This window comes from Microcaecilia unicolor, chromosome 1, assembly GCF_901765095.1.
Source record: "Microcaecilia unicolor chromosome 1, aMicUni1.1, whole genome shotgun sequence".
NCBI lineage: Eukaryota > Metazoa > Chordata > Amphibia > Gymnophiona > Siphonopidae > Microcaecilia > Microcaecilia unicolor.
Window position 1 is genome coordinate 270,460,785 of NC_044031.1, and position 21,552 is coordinate 270,482,336.

The 21,552-nt window shown below is 45.4% G+C and overlaps 1 protein-coding gene across 4 annotated transcripts in view; it reads left to right on the forward strand.

Moving 5' to 3' along the window:
- Nucleotides 1–21,552, forward strand: part of DNAJC13 (DnaJ heat shock protein family (Hsp40) member C13) — a 542,758-nt gene that overhangs the window by 65,667 nt on the left and 455,539 nt on the right. For all 4 annotated transcript variants that reach the window (XR_003942499.1, XM_030206535.1, XM_030206508.1 and 1 more), the window contains 4 exons: nt 1,407–1,607; nt 5,344–5,550; nt 5,646–5,741; nt 20,112–20,203. Coding sequence is in view for 3 of the 4 variants with exons in the window: in XM_030206535.1 (XP_030062395.1) it covers nt 1,407–1,607; nt 5,344–5,550; nt 5,646–5,741; nt 20,112–20,203 (596 nt within the window). In the remaining variant the exon portion in view is untranslated. The remainder of the gene's footprint in view (nt 1–1,406; nt 1,608–5,343; nt 5,551–5,645; nt 5,742–20,111; nt 20,204–21,552) is intronic.

A 21,552-nucleotide genomic window follows, 5' to 3' on the forward strand; every position in this document is an offset into this window, starting at 1 on the left:
AAATCGTAAATGTTTGATTTACTTTTTGGTTAAATATTTCAGAAAAAGCAGACCCTGTGATTAAGGCACTTCATTTTCGGGTTTTGAGTAGTTAACCCTAGAAGCCTAAGAATTCTAGAATCTCTCAGTGAAGTGTTCATCAAATTTTTAAGCATATCAGCGCATTATGTAATTTGACATTTGAGTGTTAGAACACTTTTGCAACCCTGGTGCTGGTTTTGAAGTCTCAGTGTCCCTTGATGTACACTGTACTGCTCTGCAAATAGCTTTGGTTCATTGTAAATTCCTTGTTACCTTATTCAGTGTTCCTTGATCTTGGCTGCCTCAATAGATATAAAATATAGAACCTAATCCAATACATTGATTTGGCTATGAGTAGCTATAATTTTCATGGTAAAAAATGTGAAATTACTTTTACATGATAATTCCTAGGACTTTTTTTTTTTTTTTTTTTTGTAAAGAAGTGAAAAAAGGGGTTTTGTGTAATACCCTGCCTTTGATGGAAGATTAGTAACAAACAGTAGATGAAGCTTGAGTGGGGTGATTTCTGCAGCTCTTGGGAAGGAAGAGGGATGACATTTTAGGCTAGATGCCCTAGCAATGATGCCAGTCCAAGGCTTGCGCCATGAGAATTAGGAGACACACACATTAGCCTATTGCTGCTCTCAGAGAAAGCTAACTGCACCTCTTTAAGGTATAGTTAAGTTCTGTAAGTGTAAATGGATCATGAGATTTATGATGTGTTGAGCTGTTTAACATTAATGTGTTGTCTTATAAGCATTTGTATGTGATGCAGCTTATTAATTTTTGCCATGTGTTGCCTTTGTTTTATGCTATTCATAATGCCTCTCCCCACTGCTGCAAAACATCTCCACAACATAATGCTTTCATCAATTACCATGCTTTACTGTAGAGATGATGTTAGGAGGGTGATTTCTGTGTGTTATGTCACACATCTTAGGATTGAAAACAGTTCCATTTTGGTCTTGTCTTGGATCCCAAAACATTCTCTGACATGTGTACAACGTCTTGTAAGTGTTTCTTTGCAAATGCTATACAGGACAGGCAGAATGAAAACTGCTAGTGTTCCATATATATGTCTTGCATTTGAGATTGAGGAGACGCTTGTATTATAAAGACTTAAAATAGTTAGTGTAATTAATATTTTCTGCTGTGTATTCTTTACTAAAGAAAGGCTTATTCCCATATGTTTGACATGTGCCTTTGAAGATCACTGTGGTAATGTTTAATGATTTCATATAAGGCTGTGAAGTAAAAGTGAGTTGTAATAGCATTTTAATAGTGATGGTTAACTTAAAACTATTTAGCATGAAATGTCACAATCTTACAGCTATACATAAGATGTTTTCTTGCCTTGAAAATAACACTTGCCTCTCATCCATTAGAGATATAACTGTTACAAGCATCACTGGAGTGATTTGAGAAAGTCTGTGATACTTGAAGTGACTCCCGGAGGCATTGATCAGATTGATCCTGGAAATAATCAACTCCTGTGCTCCTATGACTATAGAAACATTGAAGGGTTTACTGAGCTTTCTGATTATCAGGGAGGATTCTGTATACTCTATGGAGGATTTAGTAGATTGGTAAGGAGTTGATTCTTTCAGATAGTTTATCTCTGTCGTGGGTATGAGTTACTAACTGAATTTTGGATAGATTGTAACAAATGTGGATTGTCTCTTGATATCATCCCCCTTTGGCTTTGCTTTAAATATCACGCAGTATGTTTTCTCTCTAAGCAGCCTCTTTCTGCTGTTGCATTTAATTTCTGATGACAGGATAATGATCCAGATTAATATTAAGAGGCAGGAAAATCAGCACAACACTCCAGATTAAGACTTAAGAAGAGAGAAATGACTATCCAGCTTATAATCGAAACTTTTCGCCGGTGATCTTCCGACACAAATCGGGAGATCGCCGGCGATTTCGCAAAAGCGGCTAAAAGCGTATAATCGAAAGCTGGCTTTTTAACAGCATCGCTGCTTTCCCGTCGCCTCGCCGGCGAAAGTTAAAGGGGGCGTGTCGCTGGCGAAGCGAAGGTGGGGCATGGGTGGGCATGGACGTGGCTACCAGATGGCCGGCTTTCGGCGATAATGGAAAAAAAAAAGCGGCATTAAGCGATATTTGGCCGGGTTTACTTGGTCCTTTTATTTTCACGACTAAGTCTCAAAAAGGTGCCCCAACTGACCAGATGACCTCCCCTTACTCCCCCATTGGTCACCAACCCCCTCCCATACTACAAAAGTTAAAATGAAAACCTTTTTGCCAGCCTCAAATCCCGTACCCACCTCCATGACAGCAGAATGTGTTGTATCGTCTGACAGCCTTTCCGTGGTTGCGATGTGGCTCTCGGGTGAGTGTGACACCTTTTCACATCAGTAATGCATTGTGGTGGGTGTAGGGTACTGGGCTATACTCCCATGGTGCTTTCCCCCCCAGCTAACTGGGTCAGAGTGTGCCCTGTTTTGTTTCCGGTAGTCCATGAGGTAGTGGCCATTTTTGTAAGCCAGTTTTAGATCCCTTTCATGTGTTACCCACGTTAGAAAACGTTCTTACCTTGAATGTTGCTGAAAGAGGGCATTGTACAGCATTCTGCCAGCTCGGACCTACTGCTAATCTCAGTATCAGGGAGACTCTTTGCCAGTGGGGCACAACCTCTGATCTGCAATTAACTGTGAGTAAACGTGCTTATTCAAATAAAGCACTTTTTCAAAGACATTAGTCTTCAGGTGTCAACTGCTGTGCCAAGGTTATACAGCAGCAACAAGTCCTAGAGGCCTGAGTGTGTGCAGGTCTCTGGAGCACTTTTAGTGGGTGCACATTTGTGGGTAGGGGATTTGGGGGGGGGGCTCAGCACCCACAGTAAGGGAGCTATGCATGTGGGAGCTGTTTATGAAATCCACCACACTGACCCCTAGGGTGCCCAGTTGGTGTCCTGGCATGTAAGTGCACTACAAATGCTGGCTCCTTCCACGACCAAATGCCTTGGATGTCACTGGGTTGGAGATGGCTGACATTTTTTCCCATTATCGCTGAAAAACAAAACCGGCCATCTCAAACCCAGCGACATCCAAGGCATTTGGCCGGTCTAAATCGTATTATCGAAAAAAAAAAGATGGCCGGCCATCTTTTTGATAATACGGTTCCGGCCAGCTGTTGTGCCACCGCCAAAATAGATCGCCGGCGCCGTTCGATTATTCCCCTCTATATGAAATGAACTTAACCCCTCTCTTTCAGCAGTGACATGTATATAAGTAAAAAGGATTTTAACGTTCATTTGAATTAAAGTATCAAACACACAGTACTCCTCATGTTAGTCAAAGAACATAACATCTGATATTGAAGTAACAATTAAGCCACCTGAACTTTAGAAGGAAACAAGGTCTGGATTTTGAGGTTAAAGTTTTATTGTTAATGATAGATAGGGTTTAATAGCTTTGCTATAACTATAGAATTAGCTTCTCTGCTGTTGTGACTGTTTTCTTGCCCTTTGCTTTTCTTTAAAAAAAATTCTCAAATTTCCCTGCTATTATTTGTCCCAGGTTTCCTTTGCACATAATCTTAAATCAGATTGTACAGGCTGTAATTACTGAAACTGAGCAAGTAGGAAAGAACTTGTAAGGGGTCAGAGCTGAAAATTTCTATCCTGAAATCATAATTCCCAACTTAAATGCTTGAAAATACATGAACATTTATTTTCTACATTAGCCTTTGTTAAAATGGTTTCTTTGCTACCAACTAGTGCTTAGCTAGGTGTGCAAGTGGGGTAGAAATGATAAATTGAGTAAATTAATTCGTTTACATGTTGGGTACAATAATATAATGTCCTTTAGAACTTCCCATATGCTGATTTTGTTTTGGTTAAAAATAATGCTGTGAATTTAATCACTGTTAACTTTCATGGTTAATCTGCAAGTCCTAATGATTAAAATTATTAGCGTACTGATTCCCTGAGCTGAATTGAGCATCTGCCTCCCTCCTGAAGACCCCCCCCCCCCTCCCCTCTTCCTCCATAGACCTCCTGGGCGTACTGTAAAGATCCTGTGGTGGTCTAGGGTGGGGCGAGCAGAAGCGATCCGCAGTTGCTCATGCTAGATCTGGGTACAAAATGGTGGCCAAAACCTCTAGTGGTAGTCTTGTGGTATTACTGCTAATGTCCTACTAATACTACTTATCATTTCTATAGCGCTACTAGACATACGCAGCGCTGCACACTTGAGCATGAAGAGACAGTACCTGTTTGACAGAGCTTACAATCTAATTAGGACAGACAAACAGGACAAATAAGAGATAAGGGAATTACTAAGGTGGGAATGATAAAATATGGGTACTGAACAAGTGAGTAAGGGTTAGGAATTAAAAAGCAGCATCAATGGCCCTTAATTGGCTGTATTGTGAGACTGCTGTTGCAGATCTGTTTCAAACCCAAAGCTGGCACGAGCAGGTATAACTGGGAATGGCTCCTGTCCACCCTATCGTAAACTTCAAGATCATCCTTAATGTAGGTGGATGGGCTCTATAGGGGAGTGAGGAGTGGATGCTTTTGGGGGGGGGGGGTATCTTCAGGTGGGACTGGATACTCTGAGGGTGCTGGCTGGGACAGCGATTAAAAATTTCATTAACTGCAATAGAAATGTTTAAGCAGGTGATTAAAATTTTGGATCAAACAATAGATATAGATAAAAGTAAATTGAATTATAAAAAAAGCAACTAACTAGCTAGTTGTATACACAAGGACCAATACTAGCTCCACATACTGTAGCAGGACTTGCATATCCACTCCTGCACTAGTTGAGATCATTTCATGCACCTTTTCTGATTCCACATGTAATTTTTCCTTCAGTTAGGTAACAGAAGTTGGCTCTTATTTTCTGTCTGTCTGTCCTATATGGTCCACCTGTGCTTTTATACCCTTTGCTGTCTATTAAGATGTTTTAATGTGTATTGTGTTGACATTGTAAGTAGTATACTATGCTATAGTGTGTACTGTTTGAATATGTTTACTGCTGTAATTGTCTATTGCCTATGCCCATTTTATTCTTGTTGTACATCACCTTCTCTGAATTTCTCAAAACAAATCAGTAAATAAAGCCAAATATATTTTTGAAACTCCAATGTAAATGTTTTAGATAACATCAAGTTAAAATGTTGCATGCATGTCTTTTGTGACCTGAGCTTTATTGTAAGAGGAAAATAACTATGAAGTAATTAACTTACTACATGTACATGGATAGTTTTTTTTTTCGTTTTTTTTTTTTTTTTTTTTAAATGCAGCACCAGAAGTATTGATCTACCCCTTTTTTTGTGTGTTTTTTTTTTAAGCACCTGTTTGCTTCTGAACAAAGAGAGGAGATAATCAAAAGTGGAATAGAACATGCAGGCAATTTCATAGGCATCTCCCTGCGGATCAGAAAAGAACCCATAGAGTTTGAACAATATCTATCTGCCCGTTTGGGGAAATACAGCAGTGATGAATCCATTACGTCATTGGCAGAGTTTATTGTTCAGAAGATAACTCCTAGACATTCGGTAAGATTTTCAGCCCTGAAGTACTGTTCTGTTTGGATTCTGAATGAAACCTAAACGCTTTACATTATCTCTTCTCTTTATTTTCATTGTCTTAGGAACCTGTGAAAAGACTACTTGCACTTACGGAAACCTGTTTAGTAGAACGTGATCCAGCCACTTATAATATTGTAACACTGAAACCTTTAGGAGAGGCAAGTGTCAAGCTTTTTATTCTTGGGGATGAGGGAATGTGATCTTTTAGAAGACTAAATGTTGCATAACATAATGTAGGAGTAAGTTAACCAAAAATGATGTGATGTGATGTAGTCTAGCCTGATGACTCGGTGGCAGTGCTTATTGGGTATTAACTGCATTCTGGAGAGATCTAGGGTGGATTCCCAGTTCAATCTTGCACTTTATGGGTTGACTGGGGATGCTGTGGAGGGCAGCATGTGTAGCCTCTGATAGCATGGAATTCAAATAGCAATATATAGTCCAGTATTCTGGAAGGAGCTATGGGCATGGCTCCCTGCAGTAGATTGTCATAGGAATGACTGGACTAAAGTAAGATGGGAAGGGGATATAATGTGGAGGAAATGACATGTTTCAAGAGTTCTGAATGAAATCTCATGATGAAAATTCCAAACCCTGGTTCTGCTTGAGCTTGGAAGCCCAAAGGAATAAGAGGAAGCTGAGTCGCATTTCATAAATATGTTTTTGTTCTCACACGTGCTCAGTTGACAGAAATTTTGAATAAGATCCAACCAAAAATGAAAAGCATTGGTGAGGATTCTTTCTGTGGTGGCTGCATTATTTCTGCATGGACAAGCAGGACTAATAAATACTTGCCTATGGGTGACATCACTGAGGGAGCCCATTGTGAGTAGATGTACACTAGCAATCTTTTAAAACAGGCTTATCCTCGAGGGCTGCAAACAGGCCAAGTTTTCAGGATATCCCTAATGAATATATATTATCATCTACTGAGTATACTCTATTGTTACAATTTTCATTTCTTATTTCAGTAACTTATTTTTTTAAATTGAAAAAAATATTTTATTAAATATTCCAAACAAATATAAAATCCCTTACCTCAATATCAATCATGCACTCCTCGCATTCATACCAAACTAACAATAATATAATTTGCTAATAATCCCTCTGTTACTGGCATTCCACTCACAATGCTTTAATTATTTAACATATTTCTTAAAAAACAAACAAACCTGTATTACTCACTGTAATTCTTCAATCACAGAAAAAAGTTCTTTTTAATTCAGTAGTTCTGCTATATAAAGCACTATTTATCCAAATGAAATACTTAAATACATAAATACCTTACTGCTCCAAAGTTCACTTATATTCAGTGCTTCAGTATCTTCAGACATCTTTCATATAAATTCCTGCTTCCGAGGGCAATCTTGTGTTCTTTAAAAAAGCTTCCTCTGTCACATTTACTAGGCAAAAAACTATCATCTCAATGTATCTTATCTTTCTTTTGCTCCAGATGTCCTTGCATTATTCCTTCGATAATGATTTCGTTTTGCTTGCAGTCACACCCTCCTGTGTTAAACCCAACACAGTCACTGCGTTTCACTAAGTGTCGACAGGGGTTCAACTGTAATAATGCCAAACCTTTTTTCCTTGAACCGCATAACCAAAGCAGACCTCCTTTTGTGCTGAGAGAAATTGCGCCTTGCACACTCAAACGCTGTTTTCTGGTTGTGGAGTTTTTCTCCTTCAGGTGTTTGGAGTGTTGCTCCTTGTCTGGTTGGCGGGAATTGTCTTATTAGGGTCCTGCATGGATCCGCTGCTTCCTGTCTGGAGGGTGTCTTTCCTGCCATTTCGGGAGGGTGAGTCGCTTTGGGATTTTGGGTCTAGTTCTGACTCTGCTCTTGAGTTTGGTTCTGGCGCTGCATTTTGGAGAGTGTCATGTCTTGGTGGTCCTTTCTGTGTTTTTTTTGCAGTCCCACCCCACTTAGGGGACTGCTTTGGTACATCCCACTCGCCTCTGGATTGATCTGTGGGTCGCTATGGATGGTAAAATTAGTCCTTACCTGATAATTTTCTTTCCATAATTAGTCCCAACAAATCAATCCAGAGGCCCGCCCTTTTCTGTTCTTGTCTAAGACATAGTGTGTGAGTGTATGTCATTCCTTTCAGGTCAGGATTCGCCTTACTTTAGAGGTTGCTTTGCATGTTATGAGGATGTTGCTTCAGTGGACGGATGGTACAGGAGGCAGACTGCGGTACCTTGACCACAGGGCCGCTGGTTCTCCGCTCGTTTGTGTCAGAGGCAGGAGTTTGCTACCTGGTGTCCTAGTCTTTTTACTGCTTTGTTATGGATCATACTGAAAATGAAACTGCTGCACAGTACCCTTTATGGCAGAGCTCTGGCATTCTCTCTATCTCCACCTGCTGGTAGAGGGACATAACCCACTCATCTCTGGATTGATCTGTTGAGGCTAATGGAAAGAAAATTATCAGGTAAGGACTAATTTTATCTTCATGAGATCAATTTGCATACAGTGTTCTTTTGGTATGTAAATCTTTCTCATGCATATTCATTGTAGATATCCTGAAAACCTGACAGACTGGCATTTCCCCAAGACAGCTTTGGGAATTACTACATTAGAGTCATAGTGAAAATCTGGTCTGTGGTGCTTAAGGACTGAACTCGGACAAACCTGTTCTAAAAGCTTTTGAGTAGGTCCACAGTGCATACATGCCTATTCCTGCCTGCCACTTCCCTGCAGGACCCCCTTATCTTTTTTGCACACCTAATGGATCATTTCAAAGTTATGGTTACCTCAGAGCTGTATTTTGTTCAGTCCTGTTGGCTGTTATGTGGGTTCGTGTCAGTTATCTCATTCTACTACTACTACTTATCATTTCTGTAGCGCTACAAGACATACGCAGCACTGTACATCATACACAAAAAAGACAGTCCCTGCTCAAAGAGCTTACAATCTATATAAGACAGGTAAACAAGCAGAACAATTAAGGGTAAGGGAATAAAGAGGTGAGGCTAAAAGGACAGGGCAAGTGAGTAGTGGTTAGGAGTCAAAAGCAAGGGTAAAGAGGTGGGCTTTAAGTTTGGGCTTGAAAACGGCCAAAGACGGGGCTAGATGTACATGCTCGGGAAATTTATTCCAGGCGTGAGGTGCAGCAAGATAAAAGGAACGAAGTCTAGAATTAGCAGTAGAGGAGAAGGGGACAGATAAGAGAGATTTATCTACAGAACGGAGTACTCGAGGGGGGGGCGTAGGGAGAGACAAGAGTGGAGAGGTACTTGGGAGCGGTAGAGTGAATGCACTTATAGGTTAATAAGAGAAGTTTAAATTGAATGCGTAAACGGATAGGGAGCCAGTGAAGTGACTTAAGGAGAGGGCTAATATGAGCATAGCGACTTTGGCGGAAAATGAGTCGTGCAGCAGAGTTTTGGACTGATTGAAGAGGAGAGAGATGGCTAAGAGGGAGGCCGGTGAGAAGCAGGTTACAATAATCAAGACGAGAGGTGATTAGAGTGTGGATAAGGGTTCTGGTAGAGTGCTCAGAGATGAAGGGACGGATTTTTCTGATGTTATAGAGAAAGAAACGACAGGTTTTGGCAATCTGCTGAATATGAGTAGAGAAGGAGAGAGAGGAGTCAAAGATGACCCCAAGGTTACGAGCTGATGACACAGGGAGAATTAGAGTGCCATCCACAGAAATAGAGAAAGGGGGGAGAGGAGAGGTAGGTTTAGGGGGAAAAATGAGAAGCTCGGTCTTGGCCATGTTAAGTTAAAGATGACATTGAGACATCCAGTCAGCGATATCAGATAGGCAGGCTGAAACACTGGTCTGGATGCTGGTTGAGATTTCAGGGGTAGAGAGGTAGATTTGGGAGTCATCAGCATAGAGATGGTATTGGAAGCTATGGGATGATATCAGAGAGCAAAGGGAAGAAGTGTAGATGGAGAACAGGAGAGGACCGAGAACAGAACCCTGAGGTACACCGATTGGTAGAGGGATAGAAGTGGAAGAGGATCCACCAGAGTGTACACTAAAGGTGCGAAGCGAGAGGTAGGAGGAGAACCATGAAAGAACAGAGCCCTGGAATCCAGATGAAAACAGCGTATCAAGGAGTAGACTGTGATCAACAGTGTCAAAAGCGGCGGGTAGATTGAGAAGGATGAGGATAGAATAGAGACCTTTGGTTTTGGCCTAGTTAGTTTTATTTCTTAGCTAGGTGCGGGCTGACTATTGGCCTCTAGCTCCTGTCCAGGAAATTTTTGGTCACTGTTCAGTTGTTTGATTTCACTGCAGCTATTTTTCCAGATGAAGCTACATGGGTGGTGGGGAGGTGGGGAGGATCTTCTGTTGGAACATATCAAAAGGTGCTTTTGGTGCAAAAGGACCATATCCAGTATGGATAATCAGTTTGTACCTGCAGTGACTGGGACCCAAGCATGATCCCTTCCATTGTATTCTTTGATCAAAGATGTCAAAGAGGAATTTGTAATGGAGAAAAACAAGTGGAAAAGCTTTTCGGTGATAAGACCTGTCCATTAGCATTGGTCTTATAGGTCCAGGAGCTGCATCAGATGCTGTGGGGATGTGTTGAGTGTCTCTTTCACCTTCAACATTGACCATTTGTAGAGCCCATCAGCTTACCAGCTGATTCCGGTCCCTCTATTGGCACTGAGGGAGCATGATAGAACATCAGGCAGAGGCTGACACATTTCAGCATCGCTCCTAGTTGAAATGTAGAACTGGGGTCACTGGTGTCCTCAAAATGAGGTTTCTCATCTTCCATGCAATTGGAGGAAGAGCAACAGCCTCCACAGACCCAAGACTCTGGTTCCAGTACACCCCAAGTAATTCAGATGGATATGGCAACACCTGCCCATGCCTTTTATTGATGGCGGCCTTCACAGAGCAGCTCATACAGAAATTCGAGGAACAGATGGAGCTCTTCTTGACTTGGCAGTATCTCATAAAGCCTCCTGCTGTGTCATGGGATGTCAACATTGTACTTAACCAAGTGATGAAAGCTCCATTTGAGCCACTAGATACCTGCTATTTGAAGTACCTGTCCTGGAAGGTCATATTTGTGGTGGCAATTAGTTGGGGGCTGAATGATATGCCTTTAAGTGCTTCCTATTCTCCCAGGCCTTCTCAGAAGTCAAAGTTTATGCACTGACTTTTTTTTTTTTTCATGGTATGTATTTGAGAATTGCCTAAAGGTTTTTGTTTTTGTTTTTCTAATGTATTTTATTTTTTTTGTGAATCTGTTTTATGTATAAATCATGTTTATTGATGACTAAAGACAAGAAACAAATATAACAGAAGAAAACGCAATAAAGCAGTCGTCCATTTTTGCATCAAGTATCCCTCCCCCCCCCCCCCCCCCCCCCATATGGTGACGAGCAATAATATAGCAACATTCCGGACATAGAAGGACAATATGAAACTGTACCCCAAGGCCCTTCTGAAATAGGATAAGCACACCAGCCTTCTATTGCACATTGGGGACTCCACCAATGAGCCTACCCACCATTTCTGAAATTTATTATGTTCTACGGAAGGAAAGGTGTGTGTCTCCTGCAGGAGTGCTTTGTCTACCTTTTGTTGCTGAAGGGACTAAAATTGTTTCCCTCTTTATAAGAGAGGTCACCCCCCCCCCTACATTCCAACATATTTTAAGACTAGCCAGGATCACAAATCTAAAAAGATTATGTAACAGTATGCAAGAGTTCAAATGGAGGAGCCATCCCAGCCAGCGACTCCACCGCACAGCCACCAAAACAGTAAAGTCTCAGGACCAGAGACCCTGGTGTGGCAAAGAAAAAAAAATAAAGGAAAGGAATCAAAAAATAAAACAGGATCCAGGGCATAATGATTACCAGTGCCTGAAGACCAATAGGTGTATACAAAGATGCTTGGTAGAAGCCAAGATATAAGCAACATTTGCAAGAGAAAACCCAGCCAAAATACAATGGATAAAATAAAAAGAGAAACACAAATATAATAAATCCACCTCTCCCATCCTTCTGCCCCATAACCTGCCATATTCCCTCCTACCACCCTAGGACCCTCCCACACTGAATTCCCTGTACCCAAAGTCCCATAGACTCAAATCCATGAGTCCAGTTGTTAAGACACCTGCCCCCCCCCCCAACCCCACCCCCAGTTCAAACAATATATCCTGAAGAGAGAGCAAGCATAGAAAAAAAAAAGAAAGTGTTTGTTATGCAAGCTCCACACCCTGATGATCGATAGAGTGGTCTCCCCCAAGATAAGCAGAAAATTCAAACAGTACAATAGGGAAACAGTTGGAATAAGTCCTGTGGGTTGCGTGATGATCACTTACAAACATCCAGGAAACAGACTAGAAATGATGAGGGAGCCCTTCAGTGCCCCAAAACAGGTCGAAATGGCCCTCATGAAAGAATGAGACTAAACAATCTAGCATTCAAAGTCTATCTGAGGTCAAAGACATGCATCCAAAACACTCCCCATAAGGACTTCAAGAATTGTCACTCAAAGGTTACAGCTACGCGATAGTTCTCCTGCAACCAGAAAGCTGTCTCCAGAACAGTTATGATCCTGAGGACTAGTCCCTGGAGGGACCACTAGTAGCAACTAATCCATCTACAAATTGTTGCGCTGCGTCCATGGTTTCAAAGAATTGAACCTGATTATGGCAGTGAACCCATAGACGCGCTGGGTAGAGCAAAGCAAACCTGACTTTAGCTGCAAATAGAGCAGAGCGTATGGGGGCAAATGTTTGCTGCTTAGATGCAACTCCTGCAGAATAATCCTGGAAACAAAGGATCTTCTTGTTTTGGTAAGTTAGTACTTTACTCCTGTCAAGAGCTTGCATTATATTGAGCAGTAGCTTGTGGAGAAAGTTTGCTTCCATGTCGCAAAATTGGGGGCTTTGCAGGTAGGCAGCAGGAGAGGTTCTGACTAGTGTCCTCTTCCTTGCATGGTGTCACGTGACCCCCCTTTTGTTTTTTTTTAAATTATGTACATGTAGAAGTATAAGCCCCTCAACTTTAAGCAGTACACTACTGGCCCTGACTGAGCATGCACCTATTACAGACTACCAATATGCATTGCTGTGTCTTCACGGAAGCAGAGACTTTGAAAGGCCTTGGCATGAACTGTGTACAGACCTTGCTATCCTTCATTGCTAGTACTTGTGCCACAGAAAGAAACCTGTGAAACAGCCACAATTGCTGAGATGGAATGTCAAGGGATATAAAAAGAGAAAAGAATGTGGCAATCAGGACAAATTCGTGGGGAGGGGTCTGAAGGTAGACTAAGGGACCTTACCATTACAAGTCCCTATTGACCATTGTTTTTAAGTGAGCCTGGTAACTAGGGATTCCCAGATGTGAGAATACAACTGGTCTGCTTGTCCATGGAGAAAGTGAAGTTACTTACCTATAGCAGGTGTTCTCAGAGGACAACAGGACAAGTATTCTCACATACTCTCCCTCCTCTCCTAAGTGTTGTATTCTTTATGCTTTTTATCCAACTGTGGGTTCTGAACGACTCAGGCAGGCTGGAAGGCATGCACACGTGCACAGGGGGGACCTGCCGAAGGCTTCTAGAAGTTATATGATGCTTGGCAGTATCTACACAAGGGCTTTGATACCACCCACATGTGAGAATATTTGTCATCCTGTTCTCAAAGAACACCTACTTACAAGTAAGTAACTTTGTTTTACATGTAACAGGTATTTGTTGTGGACAAATAATAATCAGGCACACAATCCCTCAGAGCTGCATTATTTCTTGAGTTACGGAACTGACGAGACAACTGCACACTGGAATGGGCCACATATGCTCAAACTGTACATGGGCAGGATTAAATATGCAGCACAATTATATGTTAGTCATGTACTTGTTGTTATGAATGGTGGTTCAATAAGCACTGGTGTTTGTTATCTTTTAGAATGGTTGTCTTAGTTTGCTTTTCTATCAAATTGATGGAGTTCTTTTATGTTTGCTTTTATTATGATTTTTATATTACTATGTAAACCATTCTGTTTTGTAAACACAATTTGAAACAGTATAGTAAAAAAAAAAAAAGAATAAACGAAACATGGAGATCTGAGTTTTGGGAGAGAGGTTTTGCCCTGGTGACATGCGATGTCTGTTTAATCCTATTCTCCGAGGACAAGCAGGCTGCTTGTTCTCACTGATGGGTGACGTCCACGGCAGCCCCTCCAATCGGAAACTTCTCTAGCAAAGTCCTTTGCTAGTCCTCGCGCGCCCGCGCGCACCGCGCATGCGCGGCCATCTTCCCGCCCGAAACCGGCTCGAGCCGGCCAGTCTTCTTTTGTCCGCACTCGGTACGGTCGTGTTTCGCCATGTCGAGCCCCGGAAAGTCGACCTCGCGCGTCCAAATTTATTTTGACGTGTTCTTTTTCTTCGGAAAAGTCTTTAAAAATGTCGGGAAGTGCTCCGGAAACCCCCTCCCGGGTTTCGGGCCAACCCCTTCCTGTACTTCCAGCTTTTTGCCCCGAAAAGTTTTCTTTCGTCGTCGGGGTAGGCCTCTTTTTGGCCTCGGTCGAGATTTTCTCCCTAAAAAAGTTTTGGTGCTCTTTTTCCGTCATTTCGGATTTTGATTTCGCCGGCGTGATTTTTCCGCCCATGACATCGAAGCCTTCCAGCGGCTTCAAGAAGTGCACCCAGTGCGCCCGGGTAATCTCGCTCACTGATAGACACTCGTCGTGTCTTCAGTGTCTGGGGGCCGAGCACCGCCCTCAGAACTGTAGTCTGTGTTCCCTGCTTCAAAGGCGGACTCAGGTAGCGAGATTAGCCCAGTGGAACGTGTTGTTCTCGGGCTCTTCGTCGGCATCGGCACCGGGATCTTCGAGTGCATCGACGTCGTCAGCGTCCAGACCATCTTCCTCGGCTGCCACTGCATCGAGTGCATCGAGGCATCGGGCCTCTGCATCGGCGCCAAGGTATCGGGCGACTGCATCGACGTCGGTGGTACCGGGACCTCGTCTGCTGATGTCGTCGGACGGTGGTGCATCGTCAGGAGTGCAGGTGAGGGCTGTCCATTCCCCTGCTGGTGGCGGTGAGCCTTCGGGTGGGTCTCCTCCTACCCTGAGGGCTCCTGCGGTACAGCCCCCCCGAGACCGACCTCCTTCGGTCTCGGCCCCGAGGAAGCGACGGCTGGATTCTACGTCCTCCTCGTCGGTGCCAGGGAGCTCCGGTGACATGCTTCGGAAGAAGTCGAAGAAGCATCGACACCGGTCGCCTCCCCGCGTCGGCACCGAGAGCTCTGGGTCGCCGAGGGAGTCGGCACCCAGCAGGCATCGGCACCGAGAGGACCGCTCACCCTCTGTTCAGGAGGTGTCGATGCGCTCCACTCTGGACAGCCCGGAACAGCCTCCTCGCCCGAAACAGGTTCTGACGTCGATGCCTGCATCGACCTCTTTGCCTTTCTCTGCAGCCGCTCTGAACGAGAGCCTCCGGGCCGTTCTCCCAGAGATTCTGGGAGAGCTGTTGCGCCCTACCCCTCCGGTACCGGCGGTGCTTGCGCCTCCGGTACCGTCGAGCGTGGCGCCGGCTGGCCCATCGCCCGGGGTGAGGTCCCCGACGTCGGTACCGCGTGCGGTGCCGACTGCGGCCACCTCCCAGGAGGGCTCCCCGACTACGTCGGCGGAGGGAGCTTCGCCGATGCGGGCGAGGGAGTCTACCTCTCGACGCCCCCATCGTGGACGTGGCTCCACGGAGTCGAGCTCGGCGAGGTTGCAGACACAGGTTCGTGAACTTGTGTCTGACACCGATGGTGAGGCCTCGTGGGAGGAAGAGGAAGACCCCAGATATTTCTCGGACGAGGAGTCTGAGGGTCTTCCTTCTGATCCTACTCCCTCTCCTGAAAGGCAGCTTTCTCCTCCTGAGAGTCTGTCTTTCGCTTCCTTTGTCCGGGAGATGTCTACGGCCATCCCCTTCCCGGTGGTTGTGGAGGACGAGCCCAGGGCTGAAATGTTTGAGCTCCTGGACTATCCTTCTCCACCTAAGGAAGCGTCCACTGTTCCCTTGCACCATGTCCTAAAAAAGACATTGCTTGCGAACTGGACCAAGCCACTAAGTAATCCCCACATTCCCAAGAAGATCGAGTCCCAGTACCGGATCCATGGGGACCCAGAGCTGATGCGCACCCAGTTGCCTCATGACTCTGGAGTTGTGGATTTGGCCCTAAAGAAGGCTAAGAGTTCTAGGGAGCATGCTTCGGCGCCCCCGGGCAAAGACCCTAGAACCTTAGACTCCTTTGAGAGGAAGGCCTACCATTCTTCTATGCTCGTGGCCAAAATTCAGTCGTACCAGCTCTACACGAGCATACATATGCGGAACAATGTGCGGCAGTTGGCGGGCTTGGTTGATGCTCTTCCCCCTGAGCAGGCCAAGCCTTTTCAGGAGGTGGTCAGGCAGCTGAAGGCGTGCAGAAAATTCCTGGCCAGAGGGGTGTATGACACCTTTGATGTTGCGTCCAGGGCCGCTGCTCAAGGTGTGGTGATGCGCAGGCTCTCATGGCTGCGTGCCGCCGACCTGGAGAATAGACTCCAGCAGCGGATTGCGGACTCGCCTTGCCGTGCGGATAACATTTTTGGAGAGAAGGTCGAACAGGTGGTAGAGCATCTCCACCAGCGGGACACCGCATTCGACAAGTTCTCCCGCCGGCAGCCTTCAGCATCTACCTCTACAGGTAGAAGATTTTTTGGGGGAAGGAAGACTGTTCCCTATGCTTCTGGTAAGCGTAGGTACAATCCTCCTTCTCGACAGCCTGCGGCCCAGGCTAAGCCCCAGCGCGCTCGCTCTCGTCAGCAGCGTGCGCCTCAGCAAGGCCCCGCGGCTCCCCAGCAAAAGCAAGGGGCGAGCTTTTGACTGGCTCCAGCAGAGCATAGCCGACATCCAAGTGTCAGTGCCGGGCGACCTGCCAGTCGGGGGGAGGTTGAAAGCTTTTCACCAAAGGTGGCCTCTCATAACCTCCGACCAGTGGGTTCTTCAAATAGTCCGGCAAGGATACACCCTCAATTTGGCCTCAAAACCTCCAAATTGTCCACCGGGAGCTCAGTCTTACAGCTTCCAGCACAAGCAGGTACTTGCAGAGGAACTCTCCGCCCTTCTCAGCGCCAATGCGGTCGAGCCCGTGCCATCCGGGCAAGAAGGGCTGGGATTCTATTCCAGGTACTTCCTTGTGGAAAAGAAAACAGGGGGGATGCGTCCCATCCTAGACCTAAGGGCCCTGAACAAATATCTCGTAAAAGAAAAGTTCAGGATGCTTTCCCTGGGCACCCTTCTCCCCATGATTCAGCAAAACGATTGGCTATGCTCTCTGGACTTGAAGGATGCCTATACACACATCCCGATACTGCCAGCTCACAGACAGTATCTGCTATTTCAGTTGGGCACACGCCACTTCCAGTACTGTGTGCTACCCTTTGGGCTCGCCTCTGCGCCCAGGGTGTTCACAAAGTGCCTAGCTGTGGTAGCAGCGGCACTTCGCAGGCTGGGGGTGCACGTGTTCCCATATCTCGACGATTGGCTGGTGAAGAACACATCCGAGGCAGGAGCCCTGCAGTCCATGCAGATGACTATTCGCCTCCTGGAGCTACTGGGGTTTGTGATAAATTATCCAAAGTCCCATCTTCTCCCAGTGCAGAAACTCGAATTCATAGGAGCTCTGCTGGATTCTCGGATGGCTCGCGCCTACCTCCCAGAGACGAGAGCCAACAACTTGTTGTCCCTCGTCTCGCGGGTGCGAGCATCTCAGCAGATCACAGCTCGGCAGATGTTGAGATTGCTGGGCCACATGGCCTCCACAGTTCATGTGACTCCCATGGCCCGCCTTCACATGAGATCTGCTCAATGGACCCTAGCCTCCCAGTGGTATCAGGCTGCTGGGGGTCTAGAAGACGTGATCCACCTGTCCACGAGTTTTCTCGAATCCCTGAATTGGTGGACAATCTGGTCCAATTTGACTCTGGGACGTCCTTTCCAAATCCCTCAGCCACAAAAAGTGCTGACAACGGATGCATCTCTCCTGGGGTGGGGAGCTCATGTGGATGGGCTTCACACCCAAGGAAGTTGGTCCCTCCAGGAACGCGATCTGCAAATCAATCTTCTGGAGTTGCGAGCGATCTGGAACGCTCTGAAGGCTTTCAGAGATCGGCTGTCCCACCAAATTATCCAAATTCAGACAGACAACCAGGTTGCCATGTATTACGTCAACAAGCAGGGGGGCACCGGATCTCGCCCCCTGTGTCAGGAAGCCGTCAGCATGTGGCTCTGGGCTCGCCGTCACGGCATGGTGCTCCAAGCCACATACCTGGCAGGCGTAAACAACAGTCTGGCCGACAGACTGAGCAGGATTATGCAACCTCACGAGTGGTCGCTCAATTCCCGAGTGGTGCGCCAGATCTTCCAAGTGTGGGGCACCCCCTTGGTGGATCTCTTCGCATCTCGAGCGAACCACAAAGTCCCTCAGTTCTGTTCCAGGCTTCAGGCCCACGGCAGACTGGCATCGGATGCCTTCCTCCTGGACTGGGGGGAGGGCCTGCTGTATGCTTATCCTCCCATTCCTCTGGTGGGGAAGACTTTGTTGAAACTCAAGCAAGACCGAGGCACCATGATTCTGATTGCTCCTTTTTGGCCGCGTCAGATCTGGTTCCCTCTTCTTCTGGAGTTATCCTCAGAAGAACCGTGGAGATTGGAGTGTTTTCCGACCCTCATCACGCAGGACGAAGGGGCTCTTCTGCATCCCAGCCTCCGGTCCCTGGCTCTCACGGCCTGGATGTTGAGAGCGTAGACTTTGCCTCTTTGGGTCTGTCAGAGGGTGTCTCCCGCGTCTTGCTTGCTTCCAGGAAAGATTCCACTAAGAGGAGTTACTTATTTCTATGGAGGAGGTTTGCCGTCTGGTGTGACAGCAAGGCCCTAGCTCCTCGTTCTTGTCCTACACAGACCCTGCTTGAATACCTTCTGCACTTGTCTGAGTCTGGTCTCAAGACCAACTCTGTAAGAGTTCACCTTAGCGCAATCAGTGCATACCATTACCATGTGGAAGGTAAGCCGATCTCGGGACAGCCTTTAGTTGTTCGCTTCATGAGAGGTTTGCTTTTGTCAAAGCCCCCTGTCAAGCCTCCTACAGTGTCATGGGATCTCAATGTCGTTCTCACCCAGCTGATGAAACCTCCTTTTGAGCCACTGAACTCCTGCCATCTGAAGTACTTGACCTGGAAGGTCATTTTCTTGGTGGCAGTTACTTCAGCTCGTAGAGTCAGTGAGCTTGAGGCCCTGGTAGCCCAGGCCCCTTACACCAAATTTCATCATAACAGAGTAGTCCTCCGCACTCACCCTAAGTTCTTGCCAAAGGTCGTGTCGGAGTTCCATCTGAACCAGTCAATTGTCTTGCCAACATTCTTTCCCCGTCCTCATTCCTGCCCTGCTGAACGTCAGCTGCACACATTGGACTGCAATAGAGCATTGGCCTTCTATCTGGAGCGGACACAGCCCCACAGACAGTCCGCCCAATTGTTTGTTTCTTTTGATCCCAATAGGAGGGGAGTGGCTGTAGGGAAACGCACCATATCCAATTGGCTAGCAGATTGCATTTCCTTCACTTACGCCCAGGCGGGGCTGGCTCTTGAGGGTCATGTCACGGCTCATAATGTTAGAGCCATGGCTGCGTCGGTAGCCCACTTGAAGTCAGCCTCTATTGAAGAAATTTGCAAAGCTGCGACGTGGTCATCTGTCCACACATTCACATCTCATTACTGCCTGCAGCAGGATACCCGACGCGACAGTCGGTTCGGGCAGTCAGTTCTTCAGAACCTGTTTGGGCTTTAGGATCCAACTCCACCCCCCGAGGGCCCTGTTTGTTCTGTTCCAGGCTGCACTCTCAGTTAGTTGGTAAATTTTTTTAGGTCAATCTCAGTTATGTCCTCGCCGTTGCGAGGCCCAATTGACCATGGTTGTTGTTTTGAGTGAGCCTGGGGGCTAGGGATACCCCATCAGTGAGAACAAGCAGCCTGCATGTCCTCGGAGAAAGCGAATGCTACATACCTGTAGAAGGTATTCTCCGAGGACAGCAGGCTGATTGTTCTCACAAACCCGCCCGCCTCCCCTTTGGAGTTGTGTCTTCCCTTGAAGTGTATTGTCTTGCTACATACTGGACTGGCCGGCTCGAGCCGGTTTCGGGCGGGAAGACGGCCGCGCATGCGCGGTGCGCGCGGGCGCGCGAGGACTAGCAAAGGACTTTGCTAGAGAAGTTTCCGATTGGAGGGGCTGCCGTGGACGTCACCCATCAGTGAGAACAATCAGCCTGCTGTCCTCGGAGAATACCTTCTACAGGTATGTAGCATTCGCTTTATGGAAAACAACTATTATAGCTAAGCAACTTTCTTTATGCAATTACCAGTGAATCGAAGTTACTAAAGTGCATGACTGCAGCTTTTCACTTGATTAGCAGGAAATTAACTCCATAATTAAAGAACAGATTAGAAAAATGTTAGATTTTCATAGCTGCATTTTTAAAAAATTTGAATGTTGCATTTTTTTTTCTTCTTCTATAGATATTTGCACTTGTAAGTGACTCTGAAAATCCACAGCTTTTTACCATTGAGTTTATTAAAGGGCAGATTCGAAAGTATTCTTCAACAGAAAGGTACTTTTAAATCAAATGCATATTTTTGTAAGCATGGGATCTTCTGAGTGAGTGAACTGCCACATAGTGATTTTTTTGTTTTAAATAGTTGCTCCCATTCTAATGTTTCTTGGTCTTGCTTCTCTCTATTGTAAAATGTCCTTTACTTTTGCAAGCAGTGAGGTAGTTGCTTTTGTCGGCATTTGAAGTTGCTTCTGATTGTTATGCTTGATTATTTGTCTGGTTTTGTTTTCTAACTCAATGTTTTATAAATTGGTGGTCCTTAAATCATTGTTATTAATCACTCTGTTTGAAATATAACATTGATAATGAGTTTTTCTTTTCTTGCCAGGTACTTTGTGACCTGGACTGGCCACTGTTGGAAACAGGATACTGGGCTTGATGGACCTTCGGTCTGTCCCAGTATGGCAGTTCTTATGTTCTTAAATTACCCCTTTCTGGTGTTCCATGGGCTCCTTTTGTGTATTGTTTGAAAGCTAAAGAGATCTGTATTATGGGGAGAAACTTCTAAGTTTTTCATGTGCAACTTTTTGTTTTCTTTTTAAGGGTAATTATGTGTGCATGCTTATGTTGGCTTTCTGTATGTAAATAGAAATATGATTACTTTGACTGGCACACACTTAGTACTCTGGCAAATTAGTTAAGTGACTTAATGATTGGTGCTTAAGTAGCTTGTGGTCTCTAAAAATTGGTTACTGTAGTCTTACATATTGATATTTTCAGCTTTAGCCAAGAAACGTACTGCTAGAGCAAAAGACACATTTTTCTACCCATGAGATTTTCAATGCTTTTGGTTTCTTCCCCCCCCCCCCTACCCCTCCTCATGAGATCATCACAAGTACCCTGTTAAGGATCACAGTGTGTATTGCAGTTTGTGCTCCAGGATGTTGCCTAGGGCCTTAGCATCCACAATACAAGACTCTATCATCTTGGAAAAATTGAAGAAAAAGTCCAAATTTACTTAATTGGTGGTTGCTGGAGGCAGGGAGTTATTGAATAAAGCATGAATGCTTTCAGCACCAAAGCCTTAGAACAGGGACCAAAACTGAGGCATGTTTTGATCTCTCAGCATGCACCCATTATCAGGTTTCAAGTGCTTGAGTACAGAACAGTGGAGAGATGGTGCCAAGGCTTCACTGAAATGGAAAGTCTATTGTTGATAGTGTTCCTGTGCTTAGAAGCTCAAGGGGATTCTAGAGTGGACTCTAGTCCCCACGTCATGGAGGAAAGCTCTACCTTCTGCCAATTCTGTTCTGCATGCCACTGGCTTTCAAAGGGCCAGTATCAAAGTTTTGATTCATTTCAACACATGTTGAAGGACAGCAGCTTTCCTTCTGTGGTCCATTGTG